Source organism: Macrotis lagotis, chromosome 3 (genome assembly GCF_037893015.1).
Source record: "Macrotis lagotis isolate mMagLag1 chromosome 3, bilby.v1.9.chrom.fasta, whole genome shotgun sequence".
In the NCBI taxonomy this organism is placed as follows: domain Eukaryota; kingdom Metazoa; phylum Chordata; class Mammalia; order Peramelemorphia; family Peramelidae; genus Macrotis; species Macrotis lagotis.
Window position 1 is genome coordinate 44000518 of NC_133660.1, and position 19890 is coordinate 44020407.

Sequence of the window (19890 nt, forward strand, 5' to 3'; positions counted from 1 at the left end):
TTTAAAAACAAACATTAAAAATTGTTTTTACATGTAACTGGGGGAAAAATACTAAATAAATAAAATTTTAAAAATAAAAAAATAGACATCTTGAACTGAATGTCCAGGAATCTTCTTAACTCAACATGCCCCAAATAGAACTCATTATCTTTCCCACTAAAGCCTTCCCCACTTATAAATTTCCTATTATTGTAGAGGCCATCACCATCCTTCCAATTCCTTGAGCTCCCAACCTAGGGGTCATCCTGGACTCCTCATCCTCTCTAACCCTCCCTCACCACCCCCAACCTATCCATTTTACCTTTGCCACATCTTATAAATCCACCTTCGTCTCTCCTTTGATGCTGCCACTTGTCTGGTGCAGACCCTCATCCCTTCTCTCCTGCCTTGAGTCTCTGTCCACTCCAATCTATTCTTCATTTAACCCCTGTGGTGATTATTTTTTAAATCATAGGTTCAGCTGTCACCCTCTACTCAATGAACTCCAATGACTCCCTATTGCCTCTGAGATCAAATACAAAATGCTGTTTGACATTCAAAGTCCTTCAACCTCCTACTTTTCCAGTTTTCTTACAATTGTCTCCCCACCATATACTCTTTCATTCAGTGACACCAACCTCCTGGCTCTTCCACATCTATCTCTGGCTCCAGACATTTTCTCTGCCTGGCTCCCAAGCCTGGACTCATCAGATTCAAATCCTGACCAACTTTAGGCCTCAACTAAAATCCTGTCTTTTATAGGGTGCCTTTCCCAACCCTTCTTAAATCTAATATCTTCTCTATGTTAATAATTTCCTATCTATCCCGTTTATCGCTTATTTGTACATACTGGTCTGCCTACTGTCTCCTCATTAGACTCTAAGTATCTTGAGGGCAGGGACAGTCCTTTGGCTCTCTGTATTCCTCAGCCTAGTGCTGGCATGCAGTAGGTGTTTAATAAATATTAGTTGATTCTGCATTCTCTCCCCAAATACAATTCACAGATAGAATTCATGCTGAGGTATCTTCTTTTTACTTTTCTTTGAAGGTTATTGGTTTTTCCTGGTCCCTTTCTACAGGTGTTCTTTTTTCCCCTTATAGAACCTCCTCCCATTTCAATTTTGCTAATATGTAGCTGTCTGGAGAACAGAGCTCTATATCTACATATGTATATATATATATATTATATATTATATATATATATAATATATAATATATATATATATTTAAATAATTAAAACTTTATAATTACCTGTCCCTCAGGATACTCCACAGTTCTCCACCTAAGCAGGCCTCCAAGAGCATGTAGACATATTTTCTATCCTTGAAAGTGCGATAAAATCTGTGGAGACAGACAATATAATAAAAAACATAAGTTTAGAACTATCTAACCTTAAAAATGACTTGACATAACACCAATTACATTTCTAGGTATTAGCTTGGAGAGTGTCTTGAGATAGTTATATAAAGAAAAATGGGGTATTCATAATCAGTCCAGACCCATAACAATATCACCTCTCTATAGATGATGATGAACCTCTAGAACCTCTAACTATATCCAGAATTTAGTTCTCTCTTTGTATTTGTCTGCTGGGTATTTCTATCCACGTATCCCAGAGAGGCCTCAAATTCAAAAAAATCCAAAGATAAACTCATCATCATCTTCCTCCTTAAATTTGTTACTTTCCAACTTCCACATCTCCATTGAGGATACTACCAGCCTCCCAGAATTGAAACCTAAGCTTAATTTCTGACTCTTCCCACCCCCTTATGCCATATTTAATAAGTTGATCAGTCATATTGATCCTACATCCACAAAATCTCTTTCATCAGTTCCCTCCTCTCCACTCACACATTAATTTAGACCTTTTATCTACTCTCAGTTCAGTTTCTGTCATAGCCTCCCAACTGACCTCCCTTCTTCTGGTCTTTCCCCTAGCCATCCTTCACAGAGATATCAAACAAGATTATTGCATGGATAAAATGAGATAATATCTGGCAATTGCTTTGCAAACCCTAGAGTGCTTTATAAATGCTGGCAACTATTATTATTATTATTATTACTATTACTATTATTATATTCCCTCAAGTTGCCTTAAGATAGGTCTTATTTATACATTTCATATTAATCATTGTGACTGGAAGACGGTAGGTACTTAACAAATTGAAACTAGGCTAAAAGGATCACAAACATCCCTATGTAGAATGTGTGAAGTTGATTTCCTAGGAAAGTTCAAATGCCCCCACAATGGAAATGCTCTATATTTTTACTCTAATGTTAGAGAAAAGCACTATATTCTAACATTTTTGTTTGTTAATCAAAAAATATAGTAACTATCATTGGGGAATGAGGATTTATTATAGGATGTTAGCTTATATCACTCACTTCACTTTAACAATTCACATAATAATGAATATTGTGGTCCTGTGTAAATGTAATAAGTGAACTATTGGGGGGGTGAGGATGTCAGGTTAAGTGATTTGCCCAAAATCACACAGCTAACAAGTGTCTAAGGTTGTATTTGAACACAGGTCCTCCCTACTGTTGGAATGTTGGTGTTCTATCCACATGCCATCTAGCTGCCCCAGATGAAATAATTTAATTCCCAAATTTGAGTTGGGGGGGGGGCAGTGAGCCTACCTCCACCCCAATGGAAATATCTGGAAAGAAAAGACCCCCCAAACAGGTCCGGATACAGCTCTGAGCAGGGTACCTATATTTGCCTTATAATCTAGTTTCCAACCCCACTACTGGAATCAAACAACGTCAAGGTTATCAACAATCTCTTAATTATGAAATTTAATGGACTCTTCTCAGTCTCCAATTTCTATAACTTCTGGCACGGTTGAACCTCCCTTACCCACTTCTACCGCCCACCCTGAGATATTTTCCCGTGACCGTCTTAATATTATTTTCTCTTCTTCTTCATTCTCCTGACTGTTCTGCTTTAGTCTAAAGAAAAATATTTGGAAATTTCTAATGTTTACTTACTTTACAATAAATGGAGAGCACATCTCTTCCAGAATCTTCTTTTCTGAATAAATATGCTCTTGTTGCTTAGTATCAACAATGTGTTTCTTCCTTATACATTTCATAGCGAATGCCACATTCTCATTTTTCACTTTAACCTAGGGAAGAAATTTTTTTTAAATCCTTCAATGATATAAAAAGAAATGGGAAAGATTGGTAATATGTACTAAGAGAAATTCTAACTTATTTGAGATTAATTTATTCAAGTTAAACTGGCCTAAGAGATTTTGAAATTCTTAGCTCACTAAGAATTTGGTATCTATCTTTCCCTCTCATTGTTTGCAAAATTAGGTTTGTTCTGATTTTTGACTCTGAAATTTCTATATAAAAGTAAGAAATAACTCTGGTTTAAAGCTTAGCCTAGAAGAGAGCAATGAATATGTGAAGGAATCTGGCATGTTACCTAGGGAACGAGAGGAAGAAAAGTCTTGGAGGCAGGGTACGATAGCCATTTTCTAGTAGTTAAAAGACTGTCTTGTAGTAGAATGTATATTTAAGCTCAAACTAAGGCAGGGATGTCCAACCTTATAACTCTTCAAGATGGCTACGAGGCCCCCCGATGTAAGGCAAAACTTCCTAATAACTAAATATGTCCAAAGGGAATGGTCTGCCTTAAGATATAATGAATTTCCACTCAGTAGAAGTCTTTCAGCAAGGCTGGATGTGTTGTAAAATAGTTCCTTCTTAAAATAGGGGTTGAACTATCATATCTCTTCCAATTCTGACATCTTAGGAATTCTTTGAAACTCCTCTTGACCTGATTGTGTGACATAAGAATTCTGAACCAAATGACAAAAGAATTCTTTTGCATGAACTTAACACTTCTAATTAAAATACTAATTCAATCTAGACAGTTATTCTCAGAATTTCCTTTTAAAGCAAAAATTTTAATAGTCGTATATATATGACTAAAAACACACGTCTGTGACAGGCTGAGAAACTCACACATAGGCTATATGTGTTGGACAAATGAGAAGTGCAGAACGTTACTAGCCAGTACCATTGATGCTGAATCACTAACTGGGGTGGGAGGAAACAAGTGCCTTCCGGTGGCCAAATCTGTTCTTTTTACAGCTTGGATAAAATATCCCCGCAATCGTGATAAATCACTCTCAAACCTGATATAAGGCAACATTCTAAAAATAATGCTTTGAAGTAAGAAGCAGAATGTTTGCCAGCTGAACAGAACTGAAGTCCTGAATAGTGTGGGGGCCACTAGCAAGGATTTGTACTAGTATTCTTCCAAGGAGTGTAGCAGATGGCAGTTGTCAGCCTAGTTCCCTTTGGCCACTATTATTTAGAAAATGGTTCAATGGCAAAACCACTAAGGGTTTTGACATTTTAAAGTCTTCTGACAACAGGAGGGTCATAGCTGCACATTCCAGTGTATCCTTAGAAAACATAATCTGTCACATCACTACTGGTTCCTCCCACAACTGTTATAAAAAAGCTGAGAGATGGTACAAGTCAACTGAAATTTAGACCCCAGAGAAACTAGGTGGCACAGTGGATAGAGCACCGGCCCTGGGGTCAGGAGGTTCTGAGTTCAAATCCAGGCTCAGACACTTAATAATTACTCTAGCTGTGTGACCTTAGGCAAGCCACTTAACCCCATTGTCTTGCCAAAAAACCAAAGCAAAACCAAAATTTAGACCCCCAAACTCCCTGTTTTCCATCTTAAGGTGAGAAGTACTATGAATACTCCTCAAGCAGTCTTTATGGTTATAGTTCTCATTTATACCATAAGATTTTAGATACTGAAGAAATGAGGAAGGGAGGGAGGGAGGAAGGGGGAGAAGGAAGGAGGGAAAGGAAAAGAAAGGAAAGGAAGGAAAGAGGACTAGAGATAGAAAGAAGGAAGGAATATGCATCTTATATATGTGAGATTATCTATGTAAAATATGTATGATAAAGTATAATATAGATATGTCCATGTTGCCCCCTATATAATAAGTCCTTTTTATACCTAATGAAATGGCCCCTAAATTTCATGTGTCCCTCTCCTTTGTGGCTTTAGGGAATTTATTTTAGATGAAAATTTATGAGTTCAATCACAATCACTCCCAGTCCACAGTTAGGAAAATTCCTAACAGTTAGGGAAGAGGCTGGACTTTTTAACTAAGTTTACATTTATATCTATTTCTAGTTAACCCCTAGCCTCTCTGTGGTTGAAGCAAAATTAAAGTTACTGGAAATGTTTGGGTAATAAAACAGTAGATTATATTATAGTGTGTGGATAAACAGGCGCTGGGAAGGAAACCTGGGGAAAGAGCAGGCTTTTACTTGAGCCTGCCCTCAATCCCTGAATAGGTGGGTGCTCTGGTGGCATCAGCCACAATCTCCTGCTCTGAGATGCCTGTGGAGCTCATGGCCTCCCCCAGTACTCCCATCTTTGCCACAACTCAGTCCTTTTCTCCTTTGGCTGGTTGCCTCAAGGGCTGTTGGTTCTTGGCACTGCTCGACAGTTCCATTCCTTCCCCTACTTCCAACCCCCAGAATTTCAATTTGCTTCTGAAATAACTCCTTCCATTTACACAACACGATTGGTACAAGACCACGCAACAGCTTTGGCTTTGGAGGATTAAGTGACAAAAAATACTCATCCCTGTGAAATCCTGAAGCAACTCCCTAAAGATAAATTGCAGAGGTCACCAGAATAACCAAACTTCTGACTTTGCTATGCCCAAATCCTAGCACCATAAATGGAATGTTAACTTTGATTTTTAACAGATTCAGTCTATTTAGTTTAATTGCAGGTACAAACAACAATCTGGGGCACACTTTATGTCCTAGATACGTGTTGACCATTCATGCAGGTTGTAAAGAAACATCCAGGCTAGAGTCAAGTTATCATAGTGACCAGTATAAGAAATCTGACCTTTCTACTTCTGAAATAGGCCCAAGGAAAACTGATTGTGTGGATTTCCTAGTATCAGAGAAGTGGAAGAAGTGGTTGAGACAGAAGCTGAGAAAGAGGACGATTACATTCTCAATTAGTAAATGGGATGTATTCAAAGGGATGATTCATTAATCTGAGTCACCAACTCTCAAACATTCTGGGAAAGATCTAGAAGGTCCCTTTGTATGTGGTTAATAATCTCAGAGAACATCTCAAGAACCTTTGGTGAATGGCATCACCTCACAGAGTCCAATATCCCCTATATATCCCCCCCCCCCATAGTAATGATACTAAAGAAGAATGGAAGGGGCAGCTAGGTGGGGATAAGAGCACAAGCCCTGGAGTCTGGAGATCCTGAGTTCAAATCCAGCCTCAGAGATGTAATAATTACCTAGCTGTGTGACCTTGGGCAAGCCACTTAACCCCATTGCCTTGCAAAAACTAAAGAAAGAAAAATGGAAAAATGCATTTGTGTATTGACTGCTGCATTTTGAACAAAAGAACCAAAGTGATCCATTGTACCATGATAAGAGTTCAAGATGTCATGGATCATTTATTAGAGACCCAGATTTTTGGATTGAACCTGCTCAGTGGCTTTATTATCAGATCCCATTGGCAGAGAAAGACCAGGAGAAGACTGCCTTTGTCAGCCCAATTGAATTTTATTAGTTTGAGCAAATGTCTCAAGGCATCCTGGGGGTATTTTCTACTTTCCAAAGACTGGTAGACAACGGAGTTAGAGACATGAGCTAACTGTAAGGACTGGTGTACTTTAATGACATCATTGTCTTTTGGAAGACCTTTGAAGAACAAAACAAAGACATATGAAAATGTTGGATTAGCTGGAGAAAAAAATAACAAACTTTACAATGATGTTAATATGAAAAAGAGTTGCATGTATCATCAGAGGCCCATTAACTCATTCACAAATTGGAATTCCCCACACTGAAATAGGCAAATGACTGAAAAAATTCTAAAGATTAAGGGTATGGAATGAAATTATAAATTTGGGCTGACAACTGTCATATTCTGAATGAAGTTGGATGTTGTTTGACAGAGAAAAGAGGCAGCACTAGCCAACTCTGAGTTCAGCACTTATCAAGAGCCAGGAAAGACTAATGTAGATATGGGTGTCTTGTCCAGAAGACCATGTGACAACAAAATTGAGGTCATACCTGCAGAAGTAATAACCCAGAAGCCAGAATACAGAACACAAACGGAGCTGAAAGGTTGGGATGCCCCCCAAGCATCATGCTACAAGCAGATGTGAACTTCTCTCCCTGAGCCAACTCTCTTTTCCTTAGCTATCAGTGGATGCCTAACAAAGAAGTCAGATCACCAACAAATGACTGGGTGAACTAACATAAGCCTCGAAGCAAGATGTTTGATATCCAAGGGACCAAATGCCAATCTCTCAAAGGTATTCTTTGATTGAAACAATGGCAGAAGTTGGAGCTAGGCAAAACTGACAGTGATCCCACAAGAGATACCAAAAAGCAGTTGATACCATCCTAGGGATATTGTTCTAAGGTCATGGAGGCTTTAGATGATGACTTTAAAAATCTGGATCCAGAAAGGGCAGTAGAGTTAATACAAAACAGATTTTCCTAGACCAAGATGACTGGTGTCTAGTATATACAAAGAAAAGTATTCCAGCACCAGTAAACTTTTACAACTTTTTTTTTTAGGTTTTTGCAAGGCAAATGGGGTTAAGTGACTTGCCCAAGGCCAGGTAATTATTAAGTGTCTGAGACTGGATTTGAACCCAGGTACTCCTGACTCCAGGGCCAGTGCTTTATCCACTATGCCACCTAGCTGCCCCCTAATTTTTACAACTTTTTACCTCTTTATCTTTAGAATTTTTTCCTTTTTATCTCTTTATAACACAAGTCCCATATGATGGTAACTGACCACTTCACAAGTAGTAGAAGCATAATAGAAAGATTCCACAAATAATTGTGCATTCCACAAATATTGTCAAAATATTGTATATTTTTCAGTAGATGGACTTCTGAAAGTATTCTGTTCAAACCTATTCTAGGTTTGGCTGGCATTAGGAAGTCTATCACAATGTCTTACCATCTTCAAGGGGAACCTGACCTTTTCAACCATGCCCTAATGGACATGTTAGGTATACTGAGATTAGGGCCAAAATCTCAGTGAAGCCAATATGTGGCTTTCCTTGAATATGCCAACAACTTCAGAAATGAAGCCACTCACTTTGCAGATCTACACTACAAGGCTAAATAGTGCTAGTCTACTTGTTAATGAAAGTTTCCCATAGCAGCACATCCTATTATAATATTTACTGTGAATTAGTGTTGGGAGAGGGGCATGGGGTATGTCATAATTTCTGTTTTGGAGTCTCTGACAGTAGAGAGACTGCAGATACATACAACTGGCACATCTCTCAAGTGAAATAAAAACTGAAGGAAGTTATCACCTAGCTACAACTTCAGCCAGGAAGAATTTCAAAAGAAATAAACAGTAATATAATGAGTTCAATATCAATACCTTAAATGGGATGACAGATTCTGCTGAGAAATTTTGATGTCCACAGAACACATAAACTGGCAGATCTATGGAAAGGACCTTAAACCTAGTACTGGAGAGATGGATGACTTGTTTTCAAAACCGATCCAGAAGCTGGTGAGGGCATTTCTAAGACAATCTACCATAATCACTTATTGCTAATGGGTGAGTTAGACTCCTTGATGTGCAAGTTAATACTAAAAAACATTCATCTCAAGGGAATGCTAAGGCCAAAAGACCACCTGCCATCCATACAGTCTACATGACCCAGACAGTAACTCAAAAACATTTTAAATAAAAGAAGATTTTGTATACTGAATCAATGCTAGGCAGCCTAGGAAGACTATTCTATGATCTAAGAAGGAGGACTATACCTATGAGGTAGATAAAAAGATAGATAGGTAGATAGAAACATAGAAAGATAGATTAAAAACAGATAGATAGCTACCACATGTACATATATATATATATATATATGTATATATATACATATTTGCTTATTTGTATATGCATATTATAGGAATATACAAATAAGCAAATATATATTTCTAATAAATTTAGAAAAATAGAGGTAATACACATATTGCTTATGAGATATAAATGAAATTCTAAATTCTAATTCTAAAATTAGTCCTATTAGGCCCTCTATTGTATTTCTTCCTGTTTAAATTGAAATACAGTACCTGGATTAATACAGTCCTTTTTGGGTGTTCCACTAATTCACAATTAATATTATAATAGGATGTGTTGCAATGGGAAGTTTTCAGTAACAACTAGACTGGCCATATTTACCTTGTAAATGTACATAGATATAGACATTGGCAAGTGTACAATGTTAATCTAAATCCTATAGTTTCTTTTTAATTTAGTGCAATGTGATACTGGAAATCTACCTAATGATTGGGGTGCTGTAAGGTACGAAGGGGTGGTGGGGAAGATCATTTTATTATTTAATCAGTATTAATTAACTTAATATAAATATTAAAATCAAAATTTTCTCTTGGATGTTTGAAACGTAAACCCCTTACAAGTTCAACTCTTCCGAACCCACCGACGCCCAGTGTGGTGACAATCTCGAGGTTCTGGAATGGGGATGAAGAAGAAAATTTGGCCACCTTCTCTTTCAGCTGAATCATCTCTAGCGACACAGCTTTGGTCTGCCTCCAGCCAGACATGGATCTCCTGTGGGGGGACAAAAAAGCAAAATTATGAATTATTCTCCCTGGCTAGCCAAGGAGAACCTTATATGTGAAAGCCCATCTTACCTTCACCTAGGGGTTTACTGCCTAGAATTTCTGCAAAGACAATCTAATTTTTGACACTAGATCAACTGGGGGGAAAAAAAACTAAAAACACCAAGGAAACAGCCAAGTTTAAGAGACAGTGATTTTAAGTATAATCAGAAACAGATTCTTCTGTTTCAGTAGAATGTCACATTGCAAAACTTCCCAAGGCAACCTGGGATTTTCATAACATCTTAAGACTTCCTATGGATAATTATAATCATTGCTATGTGAACCATTAAAAATCAAATGCTCAATTTGTTTCCAAATATTGCAGTTCTAAAACAGCTATTCATCTTTTTCGATTAGGGTTTAGTGCTGTGGGTTGGGTGCCTATGAGCTGTCAGTGCCACCATTCTACAACAGGATGTAAAGTGCTATTATCTTCCTAACAAAAATGTGTGGGAATTTGACTAAATGTTCTCATTCTAATTCAAGTCTTTAATTTTCTGTTAGTTGTGGCTGTGTGATTTGGAAGAAATTAACTGGTACATGTAGACCTGGGCATTTATTAACATTAATAGGTTCTGTCTGCTTCTGCAAATCATTTCAGGAAAGCATTTGTTTCAAAACATTCTCAAGTAAACTCAAAAAAATTTTCCACTAAAGAGAAAAGTTTCTTGTTTGCCCCATTAAAGACGAGTATATTTTAAAGCATATTTTAACTGCCATATTTTAAAACTCTGCACCAGTGCAGAGGTGAGAAGGAAAATACGTTTAAACAAACAATGTGCTACAGAAATCAATTCATTTACAAAAATGCCTATTATGTGCCAAGGATTTTGCTCATCAAAATAAGCCCTAAGGTCCAAGGAAGTAAGCCCTAAGGTCAAATAACCTAGAAGACATAATGTGTGTATATTATAGAGGATATTTGTAGTATGTACAATTCGGCTTGGCATAGAAGGTCATTGGTCTGGGAAGATTAAGAAAGGCTTCATCTAGAGAAGACAGGGCCTTAACTGAGATTTGAGGGAATCCAAGGATTTCAAGGTGAGAGAGAGAACCCAGATGTGAGACACATCAAGCCTTCAGAACAAGAGGTTGGCCAAGGTGGCAGGATTGCAGAGTGTGTTGAAGGAAGGATGTGTAAGAATCCTGGGAAGGTTAAAAGGGGCCAGGCGGTAAAGTGTCCCAAACATAGGGGTTTATGTTTCATCTCAGGGGGCCACAAGTATTTCCTGAGAGGAGTGGGTGGGTGACACATTGAAATCTGTGTTTTCTCCTGGAAGCTGTATGGAAAATGATTCAGAGCATGGAGAAGCCAAGAAGGGAATCCAAATAGAAAGCTCTTCCAGTAGTTCACTGAGAGATTGTTAAGGGTTTGAAACAGATAGGGACTGTGTGAATGAAGAAAAGGGGATATATGCAAGAGAGGTTGGAAAAATAGGAGTATCTTTAGGTATATTGTAAAAAATCACAAATATGATGTATAATATACCATTCCTCATAAGGACAGAGAAAACAAGGCTAAAGGTAAGTAAGAATTTTATCCACCCAACTTTAGCCTTGTAGATAACCACTTCCCAAAATAGGGTCTTCACTTATCAAATTTCTGATCATTTTGTCCACCTCTACCAAGAGACATTCAACCTACTATTTTCATGGGTAAAAATCTGACTATCAAGTCAAATTATAGTTTACATGTAACATAATTTCTTATCAACGTACATTAAAGAAACCATTTTCTTCTTCCAACAGGTGTCTATTTGGTTTCAGGCAATATGTAGAAAAATTCTTCAAAAAGAGTGTCCCTTTGAGTGATTCCTTGGGTGTTTTGGAATCATTAAAACAATACTCTAGCTCCTTGAAGCAGTCAGAATTCAGAATAAATTCCTTGCTATCCTCTCCTAACCTCCATCCCAGGTATAAGGAAGAGAGTACAAGAAACCTACTTTCTTCTCTACAACTAAGAGTATTAAAACTAAAGTTCTCCTGAGGTGAATGATACTTTTTTTATGATAGCGATGGCACAAGATTAGAGAAAATTCCATTCTCCCCCTATACAATGTAGGCTTTCAAGGATTGCTTCATCCTTTTGTCTCACTAACACAACGTGTAGATTATTTTTTAATTAATGAATTATTTAACTATTAATTGTTAAATATTTGTTGACTGATTCTCAACATTCTCAGACCTAGATTTCACACTGGTAGAGTAGACAACATGGCAGTCCAAGGAAAAAACTTATCCTTTCAGACCTTCCTACCAGAAGCATCTCCTTCACACTTCTCTCATCATCAACAGAAAGGTCGAGTGGCATGTTGAGGACACTCGAAATTGGGTAATCATCTTCTGAATCTATATAGATTTTCTTCCCTATTTCTCACTTATCCAGGGAATGGGAACTAGAGGCCTCCTCTTACCCCATAGTAATACTGATGAGCCAGACGTTTTCCTTTCTTTGAGAGCTGCCAAAAATGAAGGCCACTCTGGGTAAAATGTCTCCTACTTACTTGGCATGTCTCTTTTCATCATCACGGTTCAGGTTCGCCACATATCCCTCAAGGTACTTTTGGAGTTCTTCAAAGGTCCCCACTGTTTGACTGAATGTTCTAAAAAGGAAAATACTGACAGTCACTCTTCTCCCTATATCAATTAAATTATTTTAAAATTTTATTTATTTATTTTTAGGATTTTGTAAGGCAAATGGGGTTAAGTGGCTTGCCCAAGGCCACACAGCTAGGTAATTATTAAGTGTCTGAGCCCAGATTTGAACCCAGGTACTCCTGACTCCAGGGCCAGTGCTTTATCCACTGTGGCACCTAGCCACCCCTAAAAATTTATTTAAATTGCAAACAGAATATCTGGGGGTCAATTACTTGCCAGGTCCATACAACCAGAACAGAAACAGGTTTCCTGACTCTGATGCTGGTTTACTGTGCTATACAACCTCTCAGAGAATATTGACAAAATGTCTCCAAACTGTGCCATTAAAGCTTAAAACTTTTGGAACATGCCATAGGAATGGGAGTACAAGAAAGTAACTGGCATTATCAGTGAGAAGGGAAAAATGCCCCTCAACTCAAGTTTAGGAGAAATGCAGTAGAACTATTCATTCCTGCCAACAAGTCTGCACCACTTATTTACTGGACATTTTGATCACAGAAGCCAACAACAGTAAATACATCTAAGTGAGGCTTTTGTCCACTTTTTGTCCCAAGGATGGGAGATTCTTCTCCTTGTCCCAGAATATTTTCTTCTTTTCACATTTCTTCTTATCCATATTTCTGCCAATACTCCAAGAAGTGTTGACTTCATCAGAGTAGACACCTTCACCACAATAAGGTTCCCACCCATTCTATCACCATGCCTTAGACAGTGTTCATAAGTTGCTATGACAAAAAATATTTATCCCCTGGGGGTCAAAATCCCTCTGGTAACAAGCCCCTTCACATTTACATTGTGGTCCTTAGGTAAGACATGTATGGCCCATCACTGGGCCAATACTCCAAGCAAGTCTTTCCAACTTTGTAGGACCTTCTAGAACTTGATCTGAGCGAGCCTTCAAAGGTATGTATCATGATAAGACAATGGGAAAATGTCTTCATCTATTTAATCAAAATAAAGGAATTAGGTTCCATATTTTCTAATGTTCTGTCCAGATCTAGATCCCCCAAAGTGTGGCATCCCTTCAAATGTCTCTGGAACATAGAACACTGCTTGCTAATCTTCAAAACTTCTTCATTAGGTTATTCCTCCCAAATTTTTCCACATAGAACTTCAATCTCTCAAATGACACTCATAATCTCCTCCCTCATATTTTAGTTATTTATATATTCTCAAATCTTCAAACTCAACTTACTGCCCACCATCAGATGCACTCAGATCATCCCTATCTTTTTATCTATCTATTTATTTATTTATTTGATTTTTTTTTTATTTGAGGCAATGGGGTTAAGTGACTTGCCTAAGGTCAGACAGCCAGGCAATTATTAAGTGTCTGAGGCTGGATTTGAACTGAGGTCCTCCTGACTCCAAGTCTGGTGCTCCATCCACGGTGCCACCTAGCTACCCCCTACCCTATCTTTAAAAACAAAAATCCAAGCAACCCACTGCCTCTAGACCCTCAAGTTGTCTTCCTAAATTGCTCCTCCCTTTCCCAGTCCTCTCTTTGGAAAAGCCATCTACACTTGATGTCTCTTCTTCCTGTCCTCCCACTCACTTCTCAACTGTTTGCAATCTGACTTGCAACCCTATCACTCAACTGAAATTGTACTCTCTTCAGTTCCAATGAGATTCTAAGCTGAATCGGATGGCATTTTCTCACTTCTCATTTTCTTCTACCTATCGACTGCATCTGGCACTGTTGTCCACCCTCTCCTCCTGCACACGCCCTCTGCTCTTGTCTTCAAGATGCTTCTTCCTGTCCCCCACCTTCTCCATTGCCTTGCTGGCTTATCATCCATAGTAGAAACCCCAACTGTGGGTGTACCTTGAGCTCCTATCCTACACTCTCTTCTCCTTCTGCACCCTCTCTCTTACTAATTTCATGAGCCTAGGTTTAATTATGATTTCTATGCAAATGACTCACATATCTTTTTATCCAGGCCCACTTTCTTCCCTGAGCTTCAGGTCTGCAACAATTACATTGTTGAACTGAAGAAATGACTTGTAGATGAGGATATGGATCAGTGTTTTGAAGTGGTGCAGAGGAAGAATTTTCCCTTGGAAAAGGATAAGACCAAGGATTCCTAGATCAGAGACAGTCTTTCTCTAACAATAGGAGGATACTCACTCTCGGTCAATAACCAAGCATGCCACATCATTTTCTTCTGCAATGATGTTAGCTGATCTGACGTCATCACTGTTGAGGAAAAAAATAAGATGTTTCACTTTTCTAATAAATTAAATATACATATGACAAATGCCCTAATCAATGTCCCCAAAGCAATAATATCTTTGTTATATCACTTACAATCAATAAACAGCAACCAATACTGATGGGTTACATTGCATTACAAATATCGATTTAAAGAATTTCACTGTCTACTTCTATCTGCAAGGATCTTCATTCATGTGGTTTCCCCTTTTCAGGTGCTAGTAACCTTCTTTACAAAGTTTCAATAACATTACATAAATAATAATCATAACATCTATAATACATTTATGTCTGATACTTCTCTATGTATCTACCCATGTATCTATCCATCCATCCACCTATGTATCTACTACCTTCCTATCTATTCTATCTATATTTGGTAAAACTTTTTGATTTTATTGCTTTGAGGAATTCCTGGTGGGAAATTGCTTTAAACAAGGCAGACGAGAGATTGATCTGTAAAATGATAGTCCGAGAAAATTGCCTTTGACTGAGACTGAGACGCTAAGTGGCATGTGGTTTCAGAGAGAATAAGCCTCAGATAAAGAAAATAAACCCAGTTCTTTCTGACTTGAGCCTGTTCTCTCTTGATTATTCCATATTGATTCCTATAAAAATACCTAAATAATAAAGCTATTCCTGCTAAATCAGTAATGTAAACATGAATGTTCACAGCCTAAGATTCACCTAAGGAGACCCCCCCCACCTCTAGAAAAGCACATCTGGATGTGGGGAGGAGGCTGACAGCCCCATGATCTTCTGGAAGGCAGATTTCTTTCACATTTCTGCAAACAATGCAACATGTATTTCCTTGAGCACTTTCCCCTCTCATCTCTAGGAAGCCTTGTATCCAAGTGACACTACCTCTTGTTCTTTCATACTCATTAGAAACCTGCTATAATAAAACAGCAAGAAATTTCAAAGCCTTTCTTGGAAAAAAAGGAGGCTAGCTCATCCCTGACCGATGGATAATAATTTGCCAGGGATACTGATTTCAGGCTTAGATTGGGTCATGTGTCTGACATGTAATTTCAGATTACAAAACAGAGGCAGTCCTCCTAGTTCTGATGAGATAACAGTCCTTTGAATGAAATGTTGAGAGCTTCTAAAGGTTTAGTTTTGAAATCACTCTGTGAACCCTAAGGACTTATTTTTAACAGTTTCTTAAAGCATCCCTGGGGTAGTTTGGGTCCAGTCTTAAAGAAAGTCATTCTGTCATGGTGGGCAAAGTTGCCTCTGACACCTCAAACAAAAAACCCAAAAAGATAATAGCACATGTGCCATTTTCTGTCTCTCTAGCTTTGTGATACTGAAATAGCTTTGGGGGGTGTTTGGCTATTACAAGGGGTTCTAATCATATTTTTCATTGGAATAATTAAACTTAAACTGGCTGAAATATATGACAAATTTCCTTTTTATCCATCCAGAGCAGAAGATATATTTCTTTTTTCAGGGAGCATTTTTAAAATCAGAGCATGCTTTATATGCATCTTCACACCTTACCTTATGAAGGTAATTCAAACCTTGGTAACTTGATTCACAGGCCTTATGGGCAAAATAGGCTAACTGGGATTGAAATTAAATCTTTTTCAATTCAGGACAACTAATTAGGCAATTGGACATGTTTGGTACAATCGCACTGACTTTTCCCTGTTTCTCACAGACCTTTCTGAACCTTTACAGACTGCCTCCCAAGACTGAAATGTCCCCTCTCCTCATCTTTGCTGCTTGGAATCCCTAAGTTCTTTCAAAACTCAGCTTCAGGTACCACTTCCTACATGAGACCTTTCCTCATCCCCCCCCCCTTTCTTTCTTTCTTTCTTTCTTTCTTTCTTTCTTTCTTTCTTTCTTTCTTTCTTTCTTTCTTTCTTTCTTTCTCTCTCTCTCTCTCTCTCTCTCTCTCTCTCTCTATCTCTATCTCTATCTCAATTATCTGGCATTTATTTTATATATTAATATCTATCTATCTATCTTTCCATCTGACTGCCTATATTGTATGTATTGTCTCTCCTGAACAGACTATAAGGACAGGAACAATTTAATTGTTGTCTTTGAACTTTTGAATCCTAACACAAAGCTTGCAGAAAGAAGTTAATTAATATAAACTTCTGGATCAATTAATTGTTTGATTCACAGAGAATTCTTTTATTTATTTATTTTTTTTTGCAAGGCAATGGAGTTAAATGGCTTGCCCAAGGCCACACAGCTAGGTAATTATTAAGTGTCTGAGGTCAGATTTGAACTCAGGTCCTCCTGACTCCAGGGTTGGTGCTTTTATCTACTACGCCACCCAGCCGCCCCCACAGTGAATTCTTATTTCAGATCCCATGGCAAATGAAAACTAGGTAGCATAAATTCAAAATTAAATTACATTCTCCAACTAAAAGATTTGAAATTCATAGCATAAAAGCATCCTTTTTAGGAAAAGTAATTAATGCAAATAAATGAATGAATATATTTCACACCTTGAAAAAGAAAGAAAAGCAAATTTTATTAAGCACCTATTATGTGCCAAATATTTTTTAATTACTGTATCATTTGATCTCCACAACACCTGTGGAGGGGAAGTACCCTTACTATCCCAATTTTACAGTTGAAAAAAACAAGGTTGGCAGAGATTAAGTGATTTGCCCAAGGTCACACAGGCAGTAAGTATCTGAGTACAGATTTCTACTCAGATGCCTATTAGTTGCGTGATTCCTAGGGAATTTTGTTTCAGATTCCTCATCTGTAAAATAATCTAGGGAAGAAAATGGCAAACCTCAGTATCTCTGCTGAGAAACCTAAAAGGGTTCATAAAGAGACACAACTGAAAATACTGAACAACAAATCTTAAATTATTCTTTTATTATGAAGAAAAATGTTAAATAATTTGATAAAGAGAAAAGGTAAAAAATATCTCAACAGATGCTTCTGGTTGATGTTGATACATCACATAGTCTACATCAATTTCTCACCTTCCTTTCCTTCTCTTTCCTTTCCTTCTCTTCATTCCTTTCTCCTTTCCTCCCTCTTTCCATTGCTCATCTTGCCTTCCTTCCTTCTTTCCTTCCTTTCTTCTTCCTTTCCCTTCAACTCACTCTCCTGCTATCTCTTTTGTCCTTTGTCTCTTTCTTTCCTAGGGCATAGGATTTTAGAGCTACAGAAGAATTTCTTGGGCTCTTCTCATAGAACATCACCTTTATGTTTGCTTCGTCATTTACTCGTCTTTCATCTCCTATATGAAACCGGATCACTCTAAAATCTAGTCATTTTTAAAAAAAATTAAAATGCAATTTAAATTTGTAAATTTTACTGCTTTCGTTAAGCGGAAGCAAAATTTTTTGCACAAATTAGATTAGTCCAATTCATAAAATAGAATCTTATATAGGAAATACATTTTATAAATAACAAGTCTATGGATAGAAGAAAACTTCATAACCCAACAAAAGATGGAAAGGAACACAGAAGAAAAAATAATTAATTTGGATTATATAAAATTTTAAAGTTTTTGCAAAATCAAATCCAAAAAGTTATTATTAATAGGAAAGCAATTAACTAGGGAAATTTTTGCAGGAAGTTTCTCTGATAAAGGCATTGTTTCCAAAATATATAAGAAACTGATACAAATTTATAAGACTAAGATCTATTCCATGCTTGATAAATAGTCAAAGGATATGAATAAGCAAATCTCAAGAGAATAAACTTAGGCTATCTATAGCTATATGAAACTACTCCAATAATTAGATAAATATAAATTAAAGCAATTTTGATATTCTGCCTCACAACCAGCAGAATGGCAGGGATGAACAAAAATGTCCACTAACAAATGATAGAAAGGCTCTGGGAAAATAGGCATATTGATGTTGTTTAAGTAGAGGTAAGAATGGCTCCAACCATAATTTTGAATTATACACAAAAATTTACTAAATAGTGCATGCTCTTTGATCCAATTATGCCACTGCTAGGGCTATATGCTAAAAAAAAAATCAAAGGAAGAGGAACTGGTTGTATCTGCACAAAAATATGGCAGCTCTTTTTTGTGGTATCATGAGACAGGATGCTTAGAGAATATCCATCAATTGAGGAAAGGTTGAACAAATTGTAGTAAATGAACACAATGGGATACAGCTGGGCAATAAGAAATGAAATCAAAGATTTCAAAGAGACATGGAAAGGTAAGTAAAGGGAGTAAAATCAGGAGAACAATTTAGACAATAACAACAATATAATAAAAACAAACAATTTTGAAGACATATAAACTGATGAAAATGAAATGAGCAGAACTATGAGAACTTATACTGCAATAACACTAAAAGAGATCAGTTTGAAAGCTCTAAGAATTCTGATTAAAGTAATAATCAATCATGAAAAAAAGATGACAGATTCAAGCTGCAGAATAGATAGAAATGAATGGATAGATGGAAAGTTTGATTGATGGATGGATGGATGGATAGATGATTGTGAACATAAATTATGTGTGTGTCTGTCATATCCAATTTATTTATTATACCTGTTTAAATTTGTTTGACTAAGTATATTTGTTAACAAGAATTTTGTTTTTCTTTTTTCAAATGAGGTGGTTATAAGAAGAAGTAGATTTCTGTTCATTAAAAATAAAACTTAGGGGGCAGCTAGGTGGCGTAGTGGATAAAGCACTGGCCTTGGAGTCAGGAGTACCTGGGTTCAAACAGATCTCAGACACTTAATAATTACCTAGCTGTGTGGCCTTGGGCAAGCCAATTAACCCCATTTGCCTTGCAAAAACCTAAAATATAAAATAACATAAAACTTAATTTAAAAAAGAAAAATGTAAATATATTATTCTCAAACAATTTACTAACCTGATAAGAGCCTTTTCTCCAAAGTAATCACCTTTTTGCAGTGTTTTAATTAGCTGAGGCTGATCATAGCCTTCAGTACTCTGAGTGACTTTCACCTGGGCAACAATGAAACAAAGAAATTCATCAAACTCTTATTTTCATTATTCTTATAAAAGAGGTAAATAAGAACGATCACCCTGATTTATTTACCTTTCATTCTAGGCCACCTCCAAGTTCAGTTAAATTCTAGGGCAGATCAGAATTGATCTAGAATATCCCAGACAACCAGAACAATGAAATATCAATCTTTCTGGAATTTTTTTGTTTGTTTTTTGCTCCCTTACAGTTCCCACGGTTAATCATCTCCTGTCTTTAGGGAGATGAGACACATGTGTATTAACCTTCTTAGGCACTAAATGGAGGCCATCAAGAGGTAATCTGGCCATTGATAAAGGCAATCGTGCTGATTAAAAACTTTTGAACTGATTGTGGCAAGGGGACTGACTGAAGAAACAGAGGATGTCTGAGGAGAATATAGGGAC

At 37.1% G+C, this 19890-nt stretch overlaps 1 protein-coding gene across 1 annotated transcript in view; it reads right to left on the bottom strand.

Moving 5' to 3' along the window:
• The window catches only part of PRKG2 (protein kinase cGMP-dependent 2), a 139843-nt gene that overhangs the window by 45657 nt on the left and 74296 nt on the right, over positions 1 to 19890 (bottom strand). The window contains exons 8-13 of the mRNA XM_074228569.1: positions 19370 to 19464; positions 14463 to 14531; positions 12181 to 12279; positions 9470 to 9623; positions 2972 to 3108; positions 1232 to 1321 (exon numbers count right to left, since the gene is read on the bottom strand). Coding sequence (XP_074084670.1) covers positions 1232 to 1321; positions 2972 to 3108; positions 9470 to 9623; positions 12181 to 12279; positions 14463 to 14531; positions 19370 to 19464 — 644 coding nt within the window. The remainder of the gene's footprint in view (positions 1 to 1231; positions 1322 to 2971; positions 3109 to 9469; positions 9624 to 12180; positions 12280 to 14462; positions 14532 to 19369; positions 19465 to 19890) is intronic.